This window comes from Centroberyx affinis, unplaced genomic scaffold (assembly GCF_046629955.1).
Source record: "Centroberyx affinis isolate AG114_WGS23_722 - 3 ecotype Tasmania unplaced genomic scaffold, CSIRO-AGI_Caff_v1 ptg004051l_1, whole genome shotgun sequence".
Lineage (NCBI taxonomy): Eukaryota > Metazoa > Chordata > Actinopteri > Beryciformes > Berycidae > Centroberyx > Centroberyx affinis.
In genome coordinates this window covers 285,724-313,213 of record NW_027281847.1, presented here as the reverse complement: position 1 = coordinate 313,213, position 27,490 = coordinate 285,724, and the positions used below count along the sequence as shown (strand labels likewise).

The window sequence follows — 27,490 nt, the reverse complement described above, 5'->3', positions numbered from 1 at the left end:
ACGTGTCCCTCTTTCACTTTGACCTGTGTGTGTGTGTGTGTGTGCGTGTGTGTGAATTTAGAAGACCTATCTATGACATTCCATGACTGAAGAGGCAATACCTTCAACACCTACGTAGTGTCAGATGTATAAGAATTGAAAATATAAGATATTTCAGAAACCTTTAAGAATACCCCAAGAATTTACAGACTTAAATGGAGACCCAGGAGTTAGATACATGTAGCATAGCTGTAACATTAGCGTAATGTCTTTCAATTAGGTTTACTGTGTGTAGCATTCACATAGCATTGGCTTAGAGTGTAAATGATGCCTGGGTACACTACATTTATTTTATCATGTTCAAATGACAGGATATCACCACTTTGATAGTTATCTCTTTAGACACGTGTGACATCTTCATGTGTTAATGCCTGCCATGAAACTTCAACCTCAATATCAGAATGGTCAAATAGACTTGAGAATGGTTCACTGAGTCACAAGACCCTATAGTGTCAGAAAGTGTGAGTGTAAGGAACGCTTCAAATGTCAGAGCCAAGTCCATGGTGTTGAATCTTCATACGTTTTCTAAGGAGATCACTATCAAAGTGGCTATATCTGGATCCTTTGGGTAATGGCAGAAATCCTGAAATCAGAAATAGTAATGGCAGAAGAAATAATAATAATGGAAGAAAAAGTGGCTACGGTGCTTTCTTGTGGTGTTGTTTTTGGCATTTAAGCATTGCTTCACTTTTACATGGCAAAATTTCAAAGGATCTATAATTTACCAGCCAAAGCAGGCATTTACTTAATTACTCAGAAATCCGTTGCAAGAAAAGACTTTCTTACAGGTAAACCAACATGGAGCATCAGCTGCATTTGTGAATTTTCCAACTCTGTGGGAATTGAGCCCATTGTGTCTTCGTTGTATAACAAAGGATTATCCCACTGTTTATGGAAGGAGATTCTGAATAAATAATTGATACATGTTAACTTAATTTCTCAGTTTTTCAATTCGGTTTGTAGAAACAGGGGATCGTGTTGACACTCCTGCAAGTCAAACAACCGGGAACATTTTCTACTTTCCTATTAAACACGTTCCTGTGAAATTACACTCTCGTGTTTAACCCATAATGCACAGCGCTTCCCGCAGTGTGGTGGAAGCAGAATTGGTTTGGTTTGGAAGCATGGCGAGACAAAGCCTCCCTCTCAACAAGGGCTCAGCCCGATTGGGAAATCAATCCAGAATTTGAAATAACTGCTCCAAACCAACTAGTTGTGTAAACGCCCTGTATCTACTGGACTGTAGAGCTGGAAGACAGACAACTCCCCTGTGGTTTCCCCTTGACCTGCTGCTCCAATCGAAATGAAGAGAGAGAGGTCTGGGCATAGAGAGGGGAAGCTCACCTTTGGGTGGGGTGTCCGAGAGAGAGAGAGGGAGAGAGAGGGAGGGAGAGAGAGAGAGAGGAAGAGAGAGAGAGAGAGAGAGAGAAAGAGAGAGAGAGTGAGAGAGAGAGCGAGAGAGAGAGAGAGAAAGAAAGAGAGTGAGAGTGAGAGAGATTCTGGCACACAGACAAAGTCTCTCCAGACCAGTTGTTGTAAGTGATGATTATTATGCTGCTGGTTTGAAGCCTTGCCAATGAGAACAAGCTCAGAGGAAAGGCCATGTAAACACACTGTGTGTGTGTGTGTGTGTGTGTGTGTGTGTGTGTGTGACCTTGTTGTGACGGTTGCTCAGATGTAAACCGCAGAGAATTGAAATCTAACCCCTCGACTCCGCTTCTCTCCTCTTCCCTCCCCTCCCGTCCTCCCCTTTCTTTTCTTCTCTTCCTCTGTCCTTCCCTCTCTCCTCCTCCCTCCCCCTTTAATCCTCTGCACTCCCCCTCTGATCTCTCCTCTCCTCTCTTGTCCTTTCCTTTCTTTTATTTCTCCTCTATCTGCCTCCTCTCATCTCTTCTCTTCTCTCCCCTCCTCTTCCCCTCCTCTCCTCTCCTCTCCTCTCCTCCGTCAGTTAAACGAAACAGCCAAGCAGCTGATGGAGATCGACAAACCGGCGCCCACTCCCGTGCCGGGCCCGAGCTCGGAGCCCGCCCCGTTGGGCCCCTGCTCTCCCGGCCCCTCCCCCAGCGCCTCGCCGTCCAACGGGAACGGCTCGGGCCACCGGCGAGGCGAAGGGAAGAAGAACGCCAAGAAGCGCCATTCGTTCACGGCGCTGTCCGTCAGCCAGCGGGCCGCCCAGCTCAACAACAGACACAGCATGGAGATCTCCCACCCCGTCCTCATCAGCTCCTCTGACCCCAGGGCCGCTGCACGCATCCAGGTCCGCACACACACACACACACACACACACACACACACACACTGTCGTCAAACACATGTATACTAAAAATTGATTATTATCAGTCAGTCAGTGTCGTCCACCTCTGACATGATGGATATGATGCATTTTGATTGATTACATATTTATTGTAGAATTCATCAATACTACACTGGTTGTCTATGGGAAGCCCTTAATATGTGACATTTTGTTAAATTGTGACATTTTGATCAGATTCCACACAAGTGTGCAGGAATGTTTTATTATTCTTATTCTGGGTTTCAGTGGAGAGTTTTAGTGTCCTATGATGGTCTAAATGCTGTTTCAGAGGCTTTTCCACCATGACAACAATAAAATGTGGGGGAAACACTGAAAATGTATTTTCACAACAAACAATTTTTTTTAATTGTCGGGCAAAAAAATTGACACATTTAAAAATATTGAATATTGCCGCAAAAGTTCCCCTATCAGCAGCTGTAATCCAAAACTATCAGTATCAGTAGTGGTCTTCAAAAACCCATATCCAGACATTAATATGCATCTAGTATCCGGATTGTGTCCAAATATGATTTAGCTGGATTACATTTACACCTGACATTAAAATATGTTTCCAATATACACATTGAAAATACCAATTACAGCACACTACACTTTCTCGAGTAACACTGACATGCTTTAAAATTGACAGCAAACACATTTCTATTTCTATTCTATTATTTCCTTATTCACTTATTCCCCGTCCACCAGCATCCTGACAATCCATTTTAGACAAGCATCTCACAATCAGACCTGCCTGCCACCTGATTGTTTTGATTGCGCTTTCTGTTGGGATTCATGTGATGACATTTATTTCTGTTTCGGTAGTTGTGCACATGGATTGGACACACAATGCATTTACACTTTGTTGTTGACGTGGCTAAATGTGTCTGACAGCCTCCGGAGGTGTTTTGGTTATCGGATCATCAGTGCATCTGGATTTTAAGTGTTTCTGCTCTATCTGGTTACAACCCAATCAATGCATGTTAATGCCAGGTGAAAGGGCATCTGTGAGCTGCAGGCAAACATCACAAATAATGGTTTATTTTAAACTGAAGGAGCTCATTGCGTGTGTGTCTGTGTGTGTGTGTGTGTGTGTGTGTGTGTGTGTGTGTGTGTGTGTTTAGGATGCATCTCCCCCGGGTCCCTCCCCCTCCTCGGCGGGGGTGCTGGTGCCCCCCAGGGTGGCATCGGTGACCTCTGAGCTGCTGGCCCACGCCAAGGTCCAGCTGCCACTCAACATGTGAGTACACCTCGGGGTGCTGTCCGCTCACCCACCTGCGACCCGGCTTTTCAACACCGCCTGCCTCTGCTTTACAACAGAAAGGACGTATTCCCCAGAGCCAGGCTTGATTTCAGAACCCGGCTTGTGGCAGTATTAAAAATAATTCCTCCTTTGTGCCCAGAGATAGGCGACCGGCCAAGTTCCCCTCCTCTGGAGCCACATGTATTCCCCCACTGGCCAAGTATCAAATCCCTCTCAGAAAGGGAAAATACAGTCACACACTCAGTTGTGTGGTATTTATTGACCACCAGTGTTTCAGCACAAGGCTTTCAGCAGGACATACAGGGCTTTTGCTATGTACTTTATTGCATGCTATGCACTTATATAGAGGGATGCATTCTGGGAAACTGAGTAGTTCACCCATTCCAATCACCATCAGTATTTAAGGAAAGTATAAGTACTAGATTAATAATAAGTTTATCCAGATTGTGTCCAGTCCCACCATGACATATAGATTTAATTAATGATCAGTTGATTATTTAGTGATCATATTATTTGAATGTGATCTCAGCTCTCTTGCTGCCCAGTTGATCAGCTGCCTTCATCTCTTCTATGGAGGATACAGTAAACATATCTTATGGCATTTTACATACATACATACATACATACATACATTGAAGCACTGCTTATACAACAGTGTGATTTATTATAAAATGCCAGTGTGTGTTGTCTTACCATGATAAAAAGATAAGATACCAGCACATGAGAAGAAGATAAAGGAGGTGTGTGGAAAAATGATCATCAATTATCAATTAGATACTGCTCAGTAAACAACAGACTTTATTTGCGAATGATTCTAGCACACAGTGTTGTGTGTAGTAGTTTGATAGTGTGCAGGTATTGAGAAGTGATATAGTTTGAAATAAGTGAAGTGATGAGTTTCTGAAATTAAGCACCAATTTCGTGAGTGAGTAAGTTTTAAATCAACACACAGTACCTGATTCTATACACAAAATAGCAGCGAAAACAGGTAGGGTGACATATTTCTATGAAAAATGTATATTCATTATTTTGGACAGTAAAAAAATATTCTTGGCAGGTACATATTTTTAGTTTACCAGCCCTTGGCAGATGAGCCAAAAAGTGAAATTCACACTGAATTTACAATATTAGAGGAGTAATGTGGTTCAGTAGTGTGGACACATAGGAAAGACACACAGGGGTTACAGAGCTGCAGCTGGAGACTTGACTGTTGACTTCATTGTAATTGATTGATCAGTGCCTGAATGGGGTAAGAGCCCAGAACACCCTGACGCTCACAAACACACACAATTAAATTCCTGTGGACAGGTAACCTCATAAGTCATGTAGATGTAGAAGGAAACATTGTGACGTCCAGATGGCTGCCGAGGTTAGGTGCCAACGCTGAGCAAGACTGTACTATATTTTACCTGGTAATTAATCTAAAAGGCAACCGCCAGAAAGGTGTATCGGCAAGGCGTGTGTGTGTGTGTGTGTGTGTGTGTGTGTGTGTGTGTGTACTGTTTATTATTAGCTGGTGTCCTGCCTGCAGGATGTGAGTGGAATACAGCAACATTGTCAGTTTTAATAACATCACTCTCCAAGTAGCGCAGTAGCTGGGTATGCACGCACACACACAAACACACATACAGACACACACACACGCACACACGTCCGGAGCGGGTTTGTCCTACTGATGAGGTCGGACGTTTCCATCTTGACCCGGCAACCAGTCCTGTTGCCATGGGGAGACGGGAGACTGTCCCCGCATCTGTTACCATGGCAACCAGGAGGCAGTGCATATAGAGCTTGTTTACTCTGTGGTCTTATCGTCGTCTGTCGGAGTCTGGTAGTACACACTATGAACGCCTCGCAGCCACAAGACCAGAAACTCATTTATATGTCAATACAGGTGCAATACACAATACTCATACATAAACATAATCATATAGACCAACATGCTGGATGTTTATCAGTATTACCGTTTGTAGGCAGGTAAAATCATACACACGTGCGCGCACACACACACACACACATTTGTTACTTTATGCACCCATATGCTACATTTCACTTTTTCTGTGATTTGTCATCATTCTTCCAACGTCAGTATAATGTAAGTGCATTCACTATTGTTTTACCTTCATGTTTGCAAAGATGTGTTACAGTTAGCGAGTTTTACAACTCTTCTTGGTCATATTTGGAAACACAAAATTTCATCAGTATTGCATCCTTTGCTGGTTTAGCAGTGAGCTGAGTGTTGCTACATAACGACAAAATGACACTCAAAAGATTTTTTGTTGTTCTCGATGAAAGGGACACACTATGCTCTTATTCTCATTTCACTATGCTCTTATTCTCACTTTACACCCACAGAAAATGTGGTCAATCTGTGCCAACTAACTGGCCGCTTAATGAGCCACCTTTAGCTGATCACTTGCCTAGAGTCCACTTTGGTCTGTAGTACATATTGGACATTTGTAAGGAGGTTGGGGTGGGTGAAAGAGGCACTGGACAGTATAATACAGAAATTGAGGGGTGTGTTGCCTCCTAAAGCACTGCACTCCGCCAGTGAAAAACTGCTTATATCCTTGTGTGTTTATATAGAGAACTTCATCTATGCCTGTAATGCATATTTGTTGTGTATTTAATTAAAGATAATGTTTAATTTATGATAAGGTTAAGCTGGAAAGTGTCATATTGCCAAGCATGGATAAACAGGTCTAAAAGTAAAATGACTAACACTAAGACAGTGAGCAATAGGAACATTCTTACATAATTTTGCTGTAGGGTGCATCTGGTGAAAAAGTGGAAGAAAAAATAAAACATTTGATTGTATTCCAGCCCATGACTGCACCCCATGTCTTCAGCTGACAGAGAAACCTGTCTGTATGTACTGGAAAGAAATAGGGGGGATATTATGACCACAAACAGGGTCTTGTGGCATAAAAACAATCAAAACCCAGGCTTGAAAGTTAAAAAAGTCCTTAATAGGAGAGGGCTAAGACAAACAAGAACACCTACGAGAAGGAATTGGCCTGTGCCTTTTGATCTAGAGCCCATGGGATTATTATAATGCTGTTGATTGGAGTAATTGTAGTCAAGAGTTAATTCCTGCCGTACCTCTTTCAACTGTCTCTCCCTGTGAAATTAGTCAGTTCTAGTTGCGGTTCAGACAGGCAGATGGTGCGGACGGCTGGTTGGAACCAGCTGTTCTCCAAGAACTGGCTCGAGATCCAAAGAAGGGGAGCAACTTTGCAGAGAAACCAGACTGACACGTTTTTTTTAAAACCTTGTATAAATGTAAATAATTTTTGATGCTAAGGGAAGCTTGAATCTTTTGATTGAATCGTGCAAGGAGACCTTTTTTCGCAGGTTGCGGATGTGCTAGCAGCTTCAGCCGAGAGATGTGTCACTGCTCTGAAGAGAGGGAGAAACAAACAGAAGATATGGGCCTGACTCACAAAATTTGATATTATCACACCAACACATCGACTGATGCTAAAAAAACAACTCACTGGGAAAACACTTTGTTTTGAAGCACCTAGCCATACTAAATGTCAACATTCGGAACTAGTGAAAAAAATCTGCAGATCGGGTGGGATAGTTCCACTTGTTTCCAACAAAAAACAAGTTCTTTCAAGAATGTCCTTGTACTGACTCGAGTCATTGTGCTGATACCAGAGCCTTGTTTTCAGATGTTGACACTTGTTCACTTGCTTGCTGTCGTGCCTTCTTGAGAGAATTACTTTGACTTAATATACAGCACATCAGGCTTGCCTACACGTTTACCTCCCCATTTGAAAAAGTCCATTGGCAGATGATTGGTAGCTGGTAAACCTGTCAAGAGATGCGTAGCACTCTATACCCTAACCCAAACTGGAGTGCTTTGAACGCTCGACTGGCACATTCTCAACAGTACGTCTGCTGCCTACGTTTCTCAGATACCTGGCTCTGTACGCCTACAAGCCCCAGAAGGCCGACGAGCTGGAGCTGAGGAAAGGGGAGATGTACCGGGTGACGGAGAAGTGTCAGGACGGATGGTTCAAAGGGACGTCGCTGAGAACTGCTGCCTCTGGGGTCTTCCCAGGGAACTACGTCACCCCCGTGTCCAGGTAAGAGGGCTCGGGTGTGGGCATGGGGATGGTAAGTGATGGTGATGGTGATGGTGATGGTGATGGTGATGGTGATGGTGATGGTTCTTCCTAGGGAGCTATGTCACCTCCATGTCCAGGACGGCTGAATGGTTAGAGAGGCCATCCCCTAAGAGTAAGATCTCAGGTTCAATCCCTACAACCGCCATTTGTCCTGTCAAAGTCTTACTCAACAAGTTACTGAACCCCTACCTGCTCACTCAAGTTGTTATGGGTCAGAATGCCAGCTGAATGCCCTGAACGGCCCTGCTCCACTACAGCCACCGGGCATCAGGCATTGCTATCAGCCGTCAGCCATCGAAGGAATGATTCCTTTACCAGCACTGAAAGATGCTCCACTGCTCGCGTTGCGTTGCGTCCGATGGCTGCGTCCAAGCGAAAAAATGGCGGAGGTTCAATTCTCGATGGCTGACGCACGCGTTCTCCCTCATCGAAATAAAGTTCAATTGATTGTTTCCTGGTGTATGGATTCAAAAGTCAACGCGCTCTGTGGAGCAGGGAGAACGTCACATTGGCGCAGCGCTGATGGCAAGGGGACGCTGGTAGTGGAGCTCTAACGTAAGTTGTAAATGTAATTGTCACCTCTTCACCCAGGAGAGAGGGCTTTTGGGTTGGTAGTGGTGGTCATGGAGCTTCTTCACCTTCGCCATTGTCACTAGAGAGGCAGTGGATTTTTGGGGCTTTGAGGGCATTTTCACAGGGTGTTTTAGAGGTGTTAGTTCAAACCTTGGCTTGGTTTTCCCCTTTGTGCATTCTGTTTGGTCATATGAGAACACAGCAATCCAAACCAATCAGACTGAGACCTTATTGAGAGGGTGGTTTATCTGTACATCTCCAAACCAACCCTGGAGCTTCATTTGCACCCAACTACAGGAACCATTGTGCATTATGGGTTAAACACTTTGTGAATTACGCATTAAGGATGAGTTTTATCCTGGAAGAAAGTCTTTTCCTGCACCAAATTTCTGAACAATAAAGGAAATGACAGTTCCCATATGGCTTTTGCTGATAAATTATGGTTTGCTTGAAATTTTGCAGCATAAAATGTAACAATGCATAAATGCTCCCCTAATTCAAACCAAAGCAAACAGACTATAGAGAAAGCCAAGAAGCTGTCAACTGAAGATATAACTACTATCTTCTTGTGATTTTGAAAATCTAACAAGACTGGTTTGTACAGAAAGTGTACAAGTCGTTTTGAGGGACAATTTGAAAGCCCAGATATCGTGAATTTGAATTTCTAAAATACAAAACAGCAGTTTGTTGACAGCGGCTTGGCCTTTCTAGTGTTATGCTACCACATCAGTGTACATCATCATCATCATAATCATGATCATCATCATCATCGTTATCATTGTTGTCGTTGTTGCTGTCATCGTGATCACTGTCAGAAGCATAGAAGCACATAAAACAGCAAAGAAGCAAGTAGAGCAATATCATATTTGGCAATTTAATTACCACCATCATTATTCCCAGTGTGCATAAAAAACATTAGCAGTGGCTGCTCCCCCAATCTGTATTCTGCTCTGTGGTGCAGTCAGAGAGAGAGAGATGTAAGGGAGAGAAGGAGGGAGAGAAAGGGAGACAAGGAAGGAGAGAGATAAAGAGAACGAGAGAGAGATCGGGAGGGAGGGAGAACTGGAGGGAGAGAGAAGAGGAAGAGTAGAGAGAGAGAAACGGAGAGAAGGAGGTAGAGAGGAAGAAAGGGGAGGAGAGAGAAAGGGAGACATGAAGGGAGGGAGAGAGAGGGCAAAAGACAGGACGAGGTGGAGAGAGAGAGAGGAGGAGGCAAAAGAACGAGGTAGATAGAGATAGAGAGAAAGAAGGAGGAAGAGAGAACAAATGGGAGAGAGAATGAGAGTGACAAGGAGGGAGGGGAAGACAAAAGGTGCAAGAAAGAAAGAAAAAGAGATGAAACAGCTGCAGAAACAGCAGGTGTCCTCCTCCACTGGATCTGAATGGCTGCTTCACATCCTGCAGTTATGCAATCTGAGAGAGAGAGAGAGAGCGTGAGAGAGAGAGAGGGAGACAGAGAAAGAGAGAGTGAGAGGGGAAGGGCGAGTAATCAAATGAGAGGCAATTTGTTATTTTTACGCAAGCATACTCTCTCCCCCTCCCTCCATCCCTCTCCTTTTGTCTGCAGTGCAGCTCAGAAAACTCTCAATATGATAATGAGAGGCTGCCAAAGACACACATGCAGAGACAGCACACACACACACACACACACACACACACACATTGTAGTGTTAGACCAATATATGCAGCCGATATCAGCCTTTCATTAAAAATCAGATATGGGCCAGTCAGTGTCGTCCACCTCTGACATGATGGATATTATGCAGTTTGATTGACTCAATAATTATGCTATAATTGATCAATACTACAGTGGTTGTCTATGGGAAGACATTAACATGAATTGATTCTAATGTGACATTTTGATCAGATTCCAAACAAGAATGCATGAATATGTTATGATCAGGATTATTATTTTTATCTTGGATTTTAATGAAGAGTTTAAGTGTCCCATGGTCTAAATGCTGTTTCAGAGGCTTTTCCACCCTGACACTGAACACTTGTACCTCTTGGGAATCTTTGGGCATGAAAATGGGCAAATTTAAAGATATTGAATAGTACAACATATCAGCTATCAGCAGCTTCAATCCAAAATCAGTATGGGCCTTCAAAAACCCATATGTGTCAAACCCTAACACACACACACATAGCTGAAAAGAGAAGGAGAGCTCGGGCAGTTGAGGGATGAGAGTACATGTACTTGGAGTGTGCGTGTGCGTGTGCGTGCGTGTGTGTCGTTCATACATATGTGTTTGGTTTTGGTTTTGGTCTTTTGGTTTTGGCTGTAGTCAGCCTCCACATGGGAATGTCCGCCTGTTGTGTTTTTTTTGTGAGGACATGCTACACTCTTAACAAAAAGGGTTCTATAGAGCTCTTGGGCAACGCAGCTGTGAACAGCAGACTGTGTCTCTGAACACAACAGAATTCAACAAACGCTCATTTATGAGGTTTGTGAGGTTTTTCACTGGGAACTGAGTTTATTTTTTTATTTATTTGGTGCAAAAACAAAACAGTAGTGACTGGGAACTGATTTTAGATAACGTTGTTAGTTCTTTATTCAGATTTAGCTGTTCTTTTATTTTAACAAATCAGAGGGTTCTTTGAGTCATTATGGTCCCATGTATGTAGAACCATGACCAAAGAACCCCTGAATAACGCTGGTATTTCTGTAGGTAGGCTGGAAAGATCCTTTCCTTCAGTTCCAACACACATACACCCCCCCCCCCCCCCCCTCACACACACACACACACACACACACGGAGGCGATAACTCTGTATGTGTGTGATGGGAAGTCGATGAGCAGCCATAAGAGTGTGAGTACCGCGGAGTCAATAATGTACAGCTCACTGTTCTGCCATTCAGCACTCCTGGCCTGACAGTAACATGAGCAGCCGGTCATCAGAGCAGCCTGCAGCTCCATACACACTACAATAGGACACTATGTAATGCTGATCCACCGGCCAGATAATAGTGCTGAAATCACTCACTTTGACAGGAGGATGGGACGGCCGGCATAGTGCTGCTGCTGCAGTGTAACCTAGCACAATTTAGAAACGTCAGTTTTTTATGATTATTATGATAATGATTATGGTGATGATGATGATGATGATTCTTATTAGGAGGAGTAGCAGTAGTAGTAGCACTAGTGATAGTGGCTATAGTAGTAGTAGTAGTAGTGGGCATTGTCATTTAATGGATGCTCTCTCTCTCTCTCTCTCTCTCTCTCTCTCTCTCTCTCTCTCTCTCTCTCTCTCTCTCTCTCTCTCCAAACCAATAGAAATTAACATACGAGTAGTAACAATGAAGCAAAATTCACAGTGTTATCAGCATGACAAAGACAATAACAAGTCAATTATCTCTCCATTGAAGGGCTCCGTTTGCAGTGGGTGCTAGTCGGGGCTCTTGTCTGTCCAGTCCAGTGGGTGGAGGAGGAGGTGGGTGCGGCCAGGTGGGGAGTAAAATCTCCGCCCCCTCGTCCCCGGGGTCCCCGGGACCCTCGTCGTCCCGCCCCCCCACCCCGCTGGTCAACTCCGTCAACGCCGCCAACCCCGCCTCCTCGCCGCAGACTGCCGCCGCCCAGCTGAAGAACTGCCTGCGCTCCGGCCAGCAAACGGTTAACCAGGCGCGCACCACCATGCAGCTGGGTAAGCAGGCACACACACACACACACACACACACACTCTCACTCTCACTCTCACACACATACACACACAAAGGAATGCACACATACAACCTGGCATACACACATGGGTTTTAGATCGTATCTGACTTGTCTCCACTTAGAGTCTATTCATCTGTCTAGCATCTCTCCCTTACACACTTCTTTTCTTTTCCTCACCCATAATCTCTCTCTCTCTCTCTATATATATATATATATGTCTCTCTCTCTCGCTGTATGTCTCCCCCTCCCTTTGAGAACATGATGGTGCGTTAAGGATTCTTTTGGGAGGCTTATGAGTGCACATTGTGAAAGCACTGCCAAGAATAACACACACACACACACACACACACACACACAGACAGTTGTACACACAAACATGTGCACTCCCACGTAAATGCACAAAACTGAACACATACACACATACACACACACAGCTGAATGACATCAGCATGCTTTTGTTTTATGGAGGCGTAATGATAGAGCTTCATGCCTCTCTCTCTCCACCTCCCTCCCTTCTCACTGGCTTTCTCTCTCTCTCCTTTCTCCCACTCTCGCTCTCTCTGTCTCTCTCATATACACACACACACACACACACACACACACGCACACACATCTGGTCTCCATTACAAAGTAAAGTATGAGCATAGTTCTGGGAGTTTGGCTGTTTTATCACATGACCAACATGCCTCTCTGCAAATTGCTGTCTTGGTACTGCAGTGTAGCAGAGCAGGTGGCAGCAACCCAGAGTGTGTGTGTGTGTGCGTGCACGTATGTGTGTTTCCGTGTACTTTTGTCCTCATGAGCACCAAATGTTCTCACAAGGATAGAAAGGCGAGGAACATCCTCCAAAGTGAGGACATTTGTGCTGGTCCTAACCTCTATAAGCAGCTGGTTTAGGGATAGGACCTGGCTTTAGGGTTGAGATTAGAATATCTACATATGTTTCCATCCAACTGCCAAGCCAATTTTACGCAAACTTTTGAAAATTAGGTGCATTTCCATCAGCTGGTTGAAGCGAATAAATAGGCTCCCTGGATGTTGAACAAGCACAGATCCTGCGTTCAGTTCTATGCACTGAAGCACTGCGACACGGTTAAATTACCTAATTCCACTAACGTTACTTAAGTACCAGAATACAAGATGACGTCACCTACTGTTAAAGTTTGTAGGGCAGTGAAGACGAGTTACTGTCTGCAAATCCCCGTTACTGACTGTGAAATGTTACGTTTCACTTTTGTTTTCACACCGGGAGACTCTGTGGATTGAGTTCAGTGCTGCTGGTCTGCTGTCTGTACATCTCCAAATTACAGACATGATGTGATGCACACATCAGGTGCATTAGAGATCAATTTAGATCCATTTCTACACAGTGACCAACTTTTGATTTTGTACCTCTGTATGAGAAACACTCCATCTCACAGTCAAAAACACCCTCTAGAGTAGAGGTCTTCACGGGTCCAAAATGACGGACCCGAACCCTAATGGACCCAGGAAATTCGTTCCGAGATCCGATTGGACCCGATATTTTTTAAAAATATATATATATACCGACCTGTTTTTGCCCGAGATATTACAGACCCGACCCGGTGCATGTCCGAGAGGAGAGAGACTCGGGTCTATTTTATGTATCCGACAAACCCGGTAATTAAAATTGCTTCTAAAAATGCTGTTCTACTGCTAAAAACGTTTATCATGTCGGATACAACATATGGTAGCCTAATAAAAGGAGATCAAAATAACAGAAAGACTTGCCAAGTTGTGCCGTTCTACAGTTTGTCCAGTAGATGACAGTGAGACTCCATAATGGAATCTAGCAGCTACGTAGCCTACAATAGGCTAAGTGACAAGGAAATTAAATTGCATGCATTGCTCTTGTAATCTGATCCTGGGTCAGCCTAATCATCACGCAAGTTTCACAGCACTTCCGTGCGTTTCTCGTCTCGTCATGTGATCGGCGATGATCACGGGTCCTCTCTGATCCACTCGGGTATTACACATAATGATAAACAGATCCGGGACCCGCGGTAATAGAATAGGACCCGACCCGGACCCGACTGACCATAATAAAACGTGGACCCGAACTCGTACGGGTCCCGGGTCGGGTCTCGGATCCTAGGGTCCGGGTAGACCCGTGAAGACCTCTACTCTAGAGGCCATCTGACGAAGCGCATCATCTCACTCAACATTACCTGACTGACTGACTGCCTGACCTGAATTTGCCTCGTGATGCCCTCGGCTGCGCCGTGGGAAAAAGAGTCATATCCATGAGAGCAATGGAAACAGTCTTTCAAGAATTGATTATTTAGATTACTTAGCACTTGGTAATATTCTAATGCACCAAATAATGGCCAACCACGATGGAGATTTATACATGGGAGACACAGCAGATATGACACTTCTGATAGGCTGTGGTGGACAGATGTTTTACCAACATCAGACTTTCTAATTTGATATATTATGATTGGCAAGGTGAAGGTTAGTTTAGGGATGAATGTAGTCAATGGAAGGTCCTCTCAAGTATAGTAATACAAATGTATGTGTGTGTGTCCTCCACCAGTCCACAGCCCCCCTGCTGGTAGCCCGGAGCGCCCCACGGTGGCCGTCTCTCCGCTGCGGCCTCAGAGCTCGTCCCCCTCGCGCTCGCCCGGCCAGTCGGCTCGTCCTCTGTCCATGGTGTCCCCGGGCCCCGCCCTGGGGCCCTCGCCGCTCTCCTCCCCCGCCTCGCGGCCCCTCCTCCCCCTCTCCTCGCCTCTCTCCTGCCTCACGCCTCCCAACGCCTCGGCGGTGCTCCTCAATGGGGAGCCGGCCAATCCCCTGCAGCCGCCCTCACCCGGCCCCTCCCAGGGAGTCCTCGCCCCCAAAGCAGAGAAGGTGAGAAATTACAAGATTTTTTTTTCAGCTAAACAAAACATCAATGGTCAGCACAGGTTTTGGTTTTAGTCCCTCAGAATCAAAGAGCAAAGGTTTCTTTCTAGAGCCGCCATTTTGCACCAAGGTTTAACAATCATCCAGGGAGAAACCCATCATAGAAGAGGAAGAGTTACCAACTTCTCCACCAACAGTAGCCTCAATAGACCAGAATGCAATGCGGCTACATGTTGCGTTTTGAGTAAGGGGCGTGACTCTCGCTTTTTCTCCACTGGAAAACCTCTCGCTCTCTTACTCTTACTAGGCTGTAACCATCACTTTCTCCAACTACACATAAAACCCACAGCTGAATGCAACAAGTTCACACCCACTCTCTGAGGATTGTCGAAAGGCATTCTGGGAAACGTAGGAAATCACTAAATGAAGTAGAAGTGGATGAGGCAGGTTGAGGGAAAGTGGGTACAACAAAAAGGTAAATTACAAAACTTCATCCCAAAATAACTCTTGGAATGTATTGAACATCACAGATTGATGATGCAGAACAGTGTAAAAGAATCCGAGGTGGGAGTTTTCCTTTCATGAACTTAGATGGCTCCAACCACAGACTTGGACAACATATAGGCCTACATATCACCAACTAAACAAATATGAAAACTGCTTGTCAGAAGAGGAATTTGAACCCACGCCTCCATTCAGAACCCAGAAACCCTGGCGTCTCAGACCACTCAGTCACCCTGACAAGTGTGTGCAAGGAAACGGAGTGCAGCGAGAAAAAAATATACTGTGTTACTTATCCCTATGATTCTAGACTTTTCAGACACCCTGTAGAGAAACTTCATCTTATGCATTTTAATGAAGCTGCATGGCTCCAACCACAGACCCGGTTAACACTGAGGCAGCTGAATAGCTTGGCAACATCTCTGAAACTGCATTTGCTCACATTTCAAATACACAGATTTCTCTGGGTTGAATCTGCCAAATAGTTCAAGGTGCCTTCCGCGTGTGGGTGTCTTGTCATCCGGATTTCACACGGTAGTATGAGTGTGAAATCTGGAGTGTATGTATGCGAGTGTATGTGTGTGTACGTGTGTCTATATCCGCGATATGCCAAAAGTCCTCTTCTACCTTTTGGAAAGTGTCATTCACCCAGACAGTTGGCAGAAACGCCGAATCCCGTCCTGTGTGCTTCGAGATCCGCGGTCGTAAAGCTGTGGATGTTAAATCAGGCTGCGGTGACAGTGAAGGATGGCATAGCCAGTGAGCATCTGTCTCAACTCCATTTGTTTCACTGTTGGCTCCACTGACTGGGACAGCTAATCTAACTACATGGCTAGCTGACAAACAGCTCATTGACTATGGAACAGCAGGCAACAGCCTTGTTTACACCGTCCCACTCACAACTGGCCTGAAATCAATTTTTTTTTAGGGGCCAGCGTTAGGAATATACCTCGTATACTGAGGTCAGAACCAGGTAGTTAGGCAATTTAACATAGGGTTAGACCAATATATTGTTTTGCTGATGTAAGCTTTTTTTAAAAATGGGATATCGGCCAGTCAGTGTCATCGACTGCTGATATGATGGAGGTTGTTATTTTCATTTCGGATGTCTGACCAGAGAAATCATTACCGTTTACTGTGGGAGGATTTTACTCCACAGCTTCAGTCTGTAAAACCTGCAGTGAAACCTGCCTCATTCTGCCTTAAGGAGCTGCAAAGAATATCATTCATATGGCTTTCAATGGAGAGTTTTAGTGTACCATGATGGTCTGAATGCTGTTTCAGAGGCTTTTCCACCCTGACAAGTACACAATTCTGGATTAAACAGAGTCGTTGTCAGTTTTTGGGCATGAAAATGGACAAATTTATATATAAGGTATTGAATTTCGGGCACAACATATCAGCTATCGTCAGCTGACAGGTGCTGAAATCGGTCAGAAATGCAAATAGCTCCCCAAAGCGGTAAAAGCAGATTTGAAGCCAGGGTGGCGATGATGCCGTCCAGAGCCAGAGTGGAGAGGGAATGATGAAGCGGCTATGATAACTGTCTGGCAGACACAGTTAGGATAATCTCTGTTCAACACACTGTCACACTGTCTGGAGCATGGCCAGCATTACAGACACATATCATGTCGGACATTGTGAGGTGATCCTGGACCGTATCCGAAAAGTCTGCAATCACCGGGGAAACTGTCAAAACTGCTCACAGGGTTTCCCGGGTCCCGAAAAAGTCTTAAAATGTCTTCGATTATGTTATCTAACGTCAAAGCCTTGAAAGGTCTTGAATAAAGGTAAATATGGTGTTTTAAGTCTTGTATTCCGTTTTAGAGGTCTTAAAAACCGACTGCATTCTGATAGCTATAGTTTTTTTTTTCTTAGATTTCATTCTGCCATTAAAAAAGGAAACTCGCAGACACCCTGGCTTGTCAGACGTGGGATTCCACCTCCGTTCAGAGACTCCCTTCCTCTTAGATCACTCAGCCCTCCCGACAACTTGTGTGAGCGGGGAAAACAAGTGCAACAAGAACAAGAATACGGCGTTACTTTTATCCATATGATTCCACACGTTTCAGACACCCTGCACTTTGGCTTTTTGACGTTCTCAAGGACTTTTGCTCTAAAAGCCCAAGTGATGGCGAAGTCCCTGCATCTAATATCATTTGCCACCAAAGCTTCCAAAACTGGCTGCTACTAAAAGACTTAATTACTGGGGACAAAGTGGAGCAATGACTGATGACTGGCAAGATATTATTATTATTATTATGGTCAATGTGATAAATTATTAGATATAGGTCACCACACTATCAGCTCAGAGGGAGGATTGGTTCTGAATGTTCCCCTGATGTTTTTTTAAGATTCCAAATAGATTTCTGAGGATTTTCACTTGATCTTTGCTCTCCATTATATATGTGCTGTGGTGTTTTCCAGCTCCGTCGCTATCACTATCCCATCTAGTATCTGTACGTGTGTGGCTGTACGTAGCTACATAAATGTGTGTGTGTGTGTTTGTCTTCATATATATGGAAGAAGGGTAATGCCATGCTGTCAGCCAGACACCCCTCGGCGTCATGCTGATTATGCACTGATAATTGGCTCTGACTCAACCCGCAAGCTTCTGCAGACACACACACACACACACACATGCATAAGACACACACATTTATGTAGTTACATACACACACACACACGTACAGATAGATGGGATATCGACAGAGGTGGAAAACACCAGTAGTGTAGTCTAGTGTAACCTGTCTGCCCAATGACTGTAATGTAAAATATTAACATATAGGTAAGACATCAAATTCAATTCTAGGTGTATGCTGCCACCTGGTGGCTCATTTTGGAGCTTCAGCAGCAGCTTCACACTCCTCTATCTCTCTCTCTCTCTCTCTCTCTCACTCACTCACTCACACACACACACAGAGGCGTATAGACAGTCACAGGAGGCAGATTAAGCCTTTAAGCCTGCAGATGAAAGAAGAGCGAGAGTGATTATTCACTTTATCTCCCCCTCCTTCAATCCCTCTCTTTCTCTCCCTCTATCCCTCCATCTTCTCTCTCCCCATCCATCCCTTTCCCTCTCCCTTCCCTCCCTTTCTCTTGTTCCATGCATCCGCCCTTTCTCCCTCTCTCCATCCTTCCTCTCTCGCTACTCTTCCCTCTATCTACCTCCACACTTTCATCTTCCCTCCCTCATCTCTTTCTCTTCCCATCCCTTCCTCTCTCCTTCTGTCTCTCTAAACCTCTCTCTTCTTCCCACCTCAACCCTCTCCCTCTATCCTTGCATTATCTCTCTCATCCTTCTGTCTGCTTACATCCATTTTCTCTCTCCTTCCTCCTATCCTTTCTCCCCCCTCCACCCCTCCCTCCCTTACTTTCTCTCTCTGTCTCAATTTCTTCCTCCCTGTCCCTTCATCTTGTCTCTCCATCCCTCTCTCTCTCTCCCCCCCCCCCATCCCTCCATCCTCAGAAGGAGAGGAAAGCCGGCGGTTTGTTGAAGCTGCTGTCGGGGGCGGCGGCCAAGAAGAAGCCCCGCTCGCCCCCCTCCTCCCCGCCCACCCACGACCCCTCGTTGGCCGGCCCCGGCGCCGCGGCGACCGACGGCGCCCACCCCCCCCACCACCACCACCACCACCACGCCCGCTCGGGCTCCTGTCCGATGGCGTCGCAGGGGCGGGCCGGCTCCTGTCCGATCGAGAGCGAGATGGCAGGGGCCATGGGGCTGGAGCCGCTGCACAGGAAGTCCGGCTCCCTGGATACCAACTTCCCCCTGTCGCCCCCGGCAACGCGGCCCGGCAACGCTCTGATGGCACTCCGGCCCGAACCCAAACCCCTGTCCAGAGAGAGGTGGGCACACGCACACAAAAACACACACACACACATATACGTAGAAACAGACACTGAATGATAAGCAGCACAGCATATGCATCTGTGATATAAATGTACTCGTACACTCTGTCCTCTCTGTGTGTGAGTGTGAGCTGAAGGTCCTTCAGTGCTGAACAGGAACTTCACTTGCTGCACTATGCTGCCGGAAAGTATTTATTTTTATTTATATAGTTTATTTGATAGGGACAATGCAAGTTAACACAGTACCACTTCAACTCGTTACAAGCGAGTTGATGTAACTGATTTTCCGCATACAGAGAGGCTTTTAGTAAGAGAAAGAAAAAAAGAAAAAAAAAGGAAAGTATCAAGGTTACATACAATTACATACAATTATATTATTTAAAGAAAAAAAAGAAAAGAAAAGAAAAGTCAATAGATCAGCCTTTTATCTCCTAGAGATACACACACACACACACGCACACACACACACACACCCCTCTGGGCTTAAGGGCCCATGGTCTGCTCTTGTAATTACACACACACACAATCCATGTCCTATGGAAGAAATCAATAAACACACACACACACACACACACTCCAGCTATGTGTCATGAGCTTTTCAGTGTCTATGTATGTGTGCATGTGCGTAAGTGTGTATGCATGCATGTTTAAGTGCGTATGCACAAGTGTGTATGTGTCTAGGTGCATAAGTGTGTGTGTGTGTGTGTGGGAGGGGAGGAGGGGCTGGGGTGCTCCCACTGAGGGACGGAATGCTGAATGGCAGCATATATCACTGCTGGCAGGAGGCTGGTGTACTGGGAGCACTGGTTATTACAACAAACCACCTACACTGCTCCCTCTTAGAGCGAGAGGCATAGAGAGGGGGGGGGGGGGGGGGGTTGGTGCCCAATATGTTGGTAGATGTCATAACCTGAGGGACAGTGACTCACTAACACACACACATGCACACTGTCACACACACACACACATAAAATCACACTCAATGGTTACCACAACATCCGATATGCCCTTACTGGCTTTTGAATGACTTGCCAAACATGGAAGAGTATTGTAAGCCACGAGAAACTAAAACTCTCCACTGAAATCAGCACTAACTAAATTCCTTGAAACAGCCTTTAGACTATGGGACACCAAAACTCTCCATTGAAACCAATACTAGCCAAATTCTGTGAACCAGCATGTAGACCACACGACACAAAGGACATCTTCAAAAGCTAGTTGTTGTGTGTTGTTTTCAAACCTGGTTTGAATAAGAGGACGATTTGTTCCTTTGCTGCACTTACACATTGGTTCAGTTATCTTTCACTCTGCACAATTTCAAGTAAACCAGTGATTTACCAAAAGCCATGTGGAAGCAGTCACTTCCTTAATTGCTCAGAATTTGGTGCGGGAAAGGGCTTTCTTCTGGAGTAAATCTTACCCTTAAACCATAATTCACAGTGTGTTTAAAGGAAAAATCCAACCCAAAACACTTGGTCCCATTATGTTGTTTTGTTTTTATTCTCATGGATAACTGGTTAAACTTGGACAACTTGACGTCACATTGATATATTTCCAGCAGCTACAATGGAGCAGAAAATGTTTCAAACTACACCTAAACCAGCTAGGTGGGAAAATGCCCTAAGGCTCTCCATTGAAACCTGCAGTAATGAAATTATTTCAGGTGCGGCAGGTTTATTGTTTATTGTTTATTTGGATCCCCATTAGTTGTTACCAAGGTAACAGCTACTCTTCCTGGGGTCCACGTTAAGAACATAAATGTATACACATGCTTTCACATACATGCATACATTAATACAATTACAGCAATAATCTGGTCCACCCCACCCCAATTAAAACAGTATAAACATTACAAAAACCAAATACAATTTCAACAAAACCATGTGAAACACTCTCTCTATAGGCTACATCTCTCTATATATGTATACATATAATTTATATACGCATACACACACACACTTATATGCACATACATACATACACACACATACTCCATAACAAGCAGTATCTATGACCATGTTTACCAAATACCTTGAGCTACCAATTTAACAAACTTGACAAATTTAACAGAACCAAAGTTTTTTTTGTTGTTGTTTTTTTTATTATTATTATTTGCCTGTACCCAAGAATGACCTCTTTAGTTGCTTTTTAAAACCGTCTTTACTCGTTGAGGTGGGACCGGCAGTGGGACCCACACCTCCCACAGCGTTGTGTATCCTCTAACTCCCTCTGTCTGCGGCAGGTACCGCGTGGTGGTGCCCTACCCCCCCCAGAGCGAGGCGGAGATCGAGCTGAGGGAGGGCGACGTGGTGTTCGTCCACAAGAAGCGGGAGGACGGCTGGTACAAAGGCACCCTGCAGAGGACGGGCCGCACCGGCCTCTTCCCCGGCAGCTTCGTCGAGAGCTTCTGAACTGGAGAAAGTGGACGAATGGACACGCGCTCTCTTTCTGATTCACACACACACACACACACACACACAGATAAACTACCACTTTCTTACTTACATACACACTAGGGTTAGACTGATATTGGTTTGCCAAAACTGTGCTTTTATTAAATCGACCTGCCTCACTCTGCCTTAAGGAGCTGCTAACCCACCTAAAATAATTTCATTAGTATGGCTTTCAATGGAGAGTTTTGGGGACTAAGGGGACTAAGTTTTGGGGACTAAGGGGACTAAGTGCTGTTTCAGAAGATTTTCCCCAAATCTGTCAAGAATAAAACTGGATGAAACACTGAACACATTTCTTGGCATGAAAATGTTCATATTGAAAGATTTTGAATATTGGCACAAAAATTGGCAGTTTCAATTGAAAAATATCACTATGGGTAATGGCCTTCAAAAACCCATTTCGGTCTAACTAATGCACTCTCACACACACACACACACACACACACACACACATGAAAGCTAGCCCTGGCTTCAACCAGCCCAGCCACACAGGGAGCAGGGCGGCTTTTCCCGTCGTGCGCCTCCCAGGACAGCTATGGAATAAGGGGTGGGGGGGGTGGGCCTTCATCGGACTCATCGTCCAGACCGTTGACGTTGACGTCATCGACTAACTCAAGGCACACGAACTCTTAAGAGCACAGAAAGACGAACCCTGCCTCCCAGTTCTCCTCCCCGGCGTCATCCACCAGCAAACACTGGCACAAGAAGCACAGCGCTGCTTTCGCATGAAACCTCAAAACTTCGATTCGGGTGCTGTCTTTGTTTCAAGTGAAAGTTTACAGGGTCTGTTAAGTGTTGAATACATTTCATGAGCCTGCACTCTCCAGAAAGATGTCATTTTTAGCACATCTCCATGTCTAGTTTGTGACAACACACACTTTTTGTTACTTTTCAACCCAAAATATGTTAATAACAATGCATTTAGTATCAGTGTGGTTTGTTATTAACATAGGCTATTACCACGTGAAAACCTTGTAACTTCCATTTTGTTGGTTTTCATTTTTTTAACTTAAGTTGAAGGATTACATGTTCCTCCATGAGTTGAGGGAATTCTACAAGCCTAGGTTCTTATGAAAGCCTTTCAAAACCCATTGGATAAACTCAAAGTTGCATGGTGGTCAAGCTGAAAACTAGGCTGTTTTTCTTAGTTGCTGAAAAGCTTACTTTTTGGAGATACAAGGTTTAACGAAATTATGTTGCATGTTGAAATGTAACACATATATGTGTTGTCCCAAACAAGCCGTGATATGATGGTGTGTTGAAAGTAGCTGTTTCCATCCAACTGTCGAGCGAATTTTAAGCAAACTTTTGAAATGTGGCAGAATATAAAATGTGAAACCCAGCTAATGACACGTCTTTTATAAGCGAGTAAGACCCAGGAAACCTATTCGAAAACCATTGTGTCACCTCAAAAAACTCACAGCCTACAGTTGGAAAATAAGAAGTCTTTGCTTAATTCCTTGCGTTTTTTTTTTGTTGTTTGTTTGTTTGTTTTTGGAGATACTGGTCAAGGTTTCCGTCTGACAGCAGCGGTACGACTGCTTGGAAATCACGTGCAGTCGCTATGCTTTTCCATGCATGTCGGCAGTGGAAGAATGTATGGTCGAGGGGGGAAACGCTTAAGAGTCGGGAGGCGGGGACAGAGAAACTTTTCATCGTACAACTGCCAACCTTTGACAACACCTCTTCCTCTGATCTTGTCGACCCTTAAGTATTTTTGTACCGCTTCGGTGTGCGTCTGCTCTGCTTTGTGAATTCTTACGTCCTGAATGTGGGTCGAGGCTGGTCGAGTTCACCACCGGCTGCAAACCATCTTCACCTTTCTCTCTCAGCAAAGCTCAGTGCTTGACTCGCTCACCGTGTGTGTGTGTATGTGTGTGTGTGTGTGTGTCAGAGAGTGTGAGATCAGCAGACGTTTATTACCAGTTAAAGAAGATGACTCCAAGGCGCTGGTAGGATTTCCTCACCTCCTGTTGTGGAAGCACAAGCCAGAACAAAAGCACAAACAACTACTACAGGCCAAGTGCGCCCAGGTGGAGGCTCATTCATTGGCTAAGCACACAAGCGTCGTATTGGCTAATCGCAACCAGGTGAGAGTCTGCCATTGGCTGAGCACACTGGAGTCTCATTGGTTAAGCACAGCTATGTGACGCTGCTTTCAGGTCATACGGGAAAGGCGGTAAATACTACTTGTTAAGTGATGATGATTGATGTGGACCCATATGATGTGAACGCAGCATAAACGCAGCTCTGTGAGACCGGTGAGCTTTCCACTGAGTTTCTCCTCTCACCGACTTCTGCACACCGGAGAGAACAGGTACAAGACAGGAAGGATCGTATAGACCGCTAAATCAGAGGACTGGCAACTGGAAAACGCAATTTATTCCAGAAAGCAATTCCCTGCCTCGTGCCCTCTCTCACTCCCTTTCACTTACCTGTATTTTTCCCTATCAAAGGTCGGATAAAATTGTCACGGTTTAGCAACATGATGGAAATAAGGAGCTCTTTTTTTTTTATATTCGAAGTCAAAATTGAAAATAGAAAAGTGACCGCAATATTCTAAAATTGCGATGTGTTACCGCCCCCCAGATAAATGCAAAATGGAGATTTTTAGACTTGTTTTATGCATTTTCTAATTCTTGAATGAATGAAAACTGGATTTTTCGGGGGAATTTTTCATCTGATTGTCATGGAAGAAATCAAAGCGAGGGCTTGACTTGCTTTTCATTGGTCAGTGCAACCCACCGTCCTGCCTACCCCCCCATAACTCTCCCATAATTCATTGCACAGAGTACAAGTTGCTACAATTTAATGTTTCTTCCTCCGTTCAGATGGCTGAACTTGAGCAATGAATTTGACCATTTTTCCGTTTTCGATACTGAGTTAGAATAACAAACGTTACCTTGACCCTGATCTCTCAAAACTGTGAAGACCAGTCAACAAAGCTGCATGAGAGAGAGAGAGACTTTATGAAGTGAAAACACACACACAAACACACACACAAACACACACACACACACACAAGCACAAACACAGTCATTATGGAAAACGGCGTGGTCCGCTATCATCTGTTGGCGGCTGGCAGTGCAGTATGGGTAATCCTGTGCATCTGGAGTGACAGACGAAAACACACTGCGCAATTAAGATCGAGATTAGGATGTTTTTCCCATGAGGACTAGGGCCACAACACACACACACAGGAAGTAAAGCATACACTGTAACACACACACACCCTTCTGCAATCACGCATAGATTACTCCAACAAACTTGTACACAAATGAACAAGGACGGATATGAGTGCATGCTACAGGTTAGACCAATATATGAGACCGATATAGGTCTTTTATTAAAAATCAGATATCAGCCAGTGAGTGTCATCCGGGTTTCAATGGAGAGTTTTAGTGTCCCATGATGCTCTAAACGCTGTTTCAGAGGCTTTTCCACCCTGACAAGAAGAGAATTCTGGTGGAAATACTGAATACTTTTAATTTTTTGGAATTTATTGTCAAATTTAGATATATCAAATATCGGCACAAAGTATCGGTTATCGACAGCTTCAGTCCAAAAATATCGGTATTGGCCTTCGAAAGCCGATGAGTCAAACCTTAGAGCAGACTGACGCTAACACACACACACACACACACACACTCTACCTTGAGCATTCACATAAGGCAGACCCATCTGTCTCTCACCTCAGCCCTCCTCTTCCTCACGATGAGCCAGCCGGTTTCGCGGTTGTAACTCAGCTCCGCTGCGTCGACTTGACTGACTTGTTTATCGCCAAAAAAAAAAACCAGCAGATCACGAAGGACTCTTCACATCGACGGGGGCCAACAAACAAAAAAGCACAAGTCCTCGCCTGTGTCGGAGACCGAGGATCTCGAGAGTCTTTTCTTTCTGAGAGGAGTTCAGAAGGACGGGTCGAGTTTACAAGAGTCAAACATCAGGAGCACAGCGGTCACTCTGCATCAAATGACTTGACCCACCTGTTTGACGAGCGTTTTCATACCAGTTGTGTTTTGCTTAACGTGCCATCGGCTTCCCATCCTTCTCTCCTCCTCCTTAGAAGATCCTTTTGAGATCCGGTCCGAAGCTCCAAGGGCAAAAGGGAGCGGTCGGAATCGGATGTCGAATCATAAGCGAGAAGGGAGGATTTTCAATAACCTGGCTAACGCTGCATTCATGTTCTATGGGACAAACGGTAGATATGAGTTTTCAGGTTGTATATTATACACTTCCTGGGAACTCGTGGGTTTGGTCATGAACCCAGATTTCTCAGACACGCGTTTAGCAGTAAAAACCTGATCAGGATCAACCAGAGTCTATAGACTCCAAGACTTCCAAACCGTCGGACGTTATTCCTGTAGGACAGGAACGCAGCTATAAAACCACTGGCGGGACGCCCTGTGTTTGATTCGACATGACATCACCGTCCACTCCTCCTGTTTTTTTGTTTTGTCCTTCCAGGAAGCCAGAGCGCTCACCCTGCCATCTTGGATTAGATGTCAGCCATATTTGTTCCTATGGATACTCGTGTGTTTGAGTGTGTGCCTGTGCGCGTGTGTGTGTGTTGGGGGGAGGGGGGGGGGGGGGGGGCAGACCTCTGTATGTAGCTCTTTACGATGAAAAAGAAAACTTTATGAAAAAAAAAAAACGTTCGGCGAGGCGTGACTGAGTCGGATCGATTTAAACGGTACAGCAGCAGAAGCAGAAGTGAAAAACTAAAAAAAAGTATATATATATATATAATTATATATTGTGCAGAATATTTATAGGCCTTTTGTGCCGTTTGAAGTCACGCTCTGCGCTGGCGGCGCTCTCTACCATGTGATCATGATACATCGTCTTGTACTGATGACCCGTGGTTGATTTGATTGGTTTTTTCATGTCAAGTGCATTTTTTCGCAATAAATGCCTTTGTTTTAAGGACGGTGTCTTTTTGCCTTAATGCCTCTTGAGCAGCACTTCAACTAAAACTGCCTGCTTACTGTACTTATCAATGGCAGACATGCTAGAAAGGTATTAAAGGATGTCTTGGAATAATGCTGACGCTCTCTCCCTCTCTCTTCTCCTCACTCCCTCCTTCCATCTTCTCCTCTCCTCCTCCTTCCCATACCCCCTTTTTTCTTCCCCTCCCTCTCTCCTTCCCCCTTTTCTCCCGCTCTTCCTTGTGTTTTCATGCCAACACTAGGTGTGTAATTGGTAATTTCAAAGCGTCGCTGGCACTCCCCCCCCAAATGACAACCTCATCTCTCCGGCAGCCGGGCTTGTCTCCAATAATCACCTCCATTTGCATTTAGAGTGACTAGCGAAAGGTGACAAGGATATGTGGGTGTGTGTGTGTGTGGGTGTGTGTGTGTGCAAGCGCAAGGGGGGGATGACAGCTATCTTGGATGTAAGTGTACACAGAAAAAAACTTGACATCAATTCACAAACTCAAACCTCTATATGGAAGGCAAGCAGGCAAACAGCACATTTAGATTTCCCCCGATTCTGCAGTGCGGAGATAGCGCTCGACTCTGGCGGGAAAACCTGGGCGAAATCACTTCCCACCAAGATGCTATACCACCCAGAGAGAAGCTGTAGGTGCAAGTGCGCACACACACACACACACACACACACACTCTTCCTCCACGCTTTGCCCTGGTAAAACGGCTCTTCTCTTCCTAACAGTTAGGCCTATAGGTGCCGCCGGCCGCTGCGGGGAATCGATCAGCGTTCCTCGGCTTTACGCCAGACCCGTCTGTCTGTCTGCCAGCTCTCTCTCACAGTCAGATGAAGGGCAGCGGAGCCGGAGGGTGAGACACTGCAGGGAACAAAGGCCTCTATAGGCGATACAGGGGGTTCAGATTTAGCAAGTGG

The 27,490-nt window shown here is 45.0% G+C and overlaps 1 protein-coding gene across 1 annotated transcript; it reads left to right on the top strand.

The window, feature by feature from the left end:
- Nucleotides 1-1,987: 1,987 nt before the first annotated feature.
- Nucleotides 1,988-21,586, top strand: LOC139663613 (E3 ubiquitin-protein ligase SH3RF3-like; the record flags this gene model as incomplete). The annotated part of the gene is made up of 7 exons (XM_071542334.1): nucleotides 1,988-2,296; nucleotides 3,457-3,572; nucleotides 7,517-7,687; nucleotides 11,669-11,943; nucleotides 14,518-14,831; nucleotides 18,796-19,172; nucleotides 21,418-21,586. Coding segments are annotated over 7 exons (1,731 nt in total), but the record flags the coding sequence as incomplete, so codon positions are not given.
- Nucleotides 21,587-27,490: the final 5,904 nt, after the last annotated feature.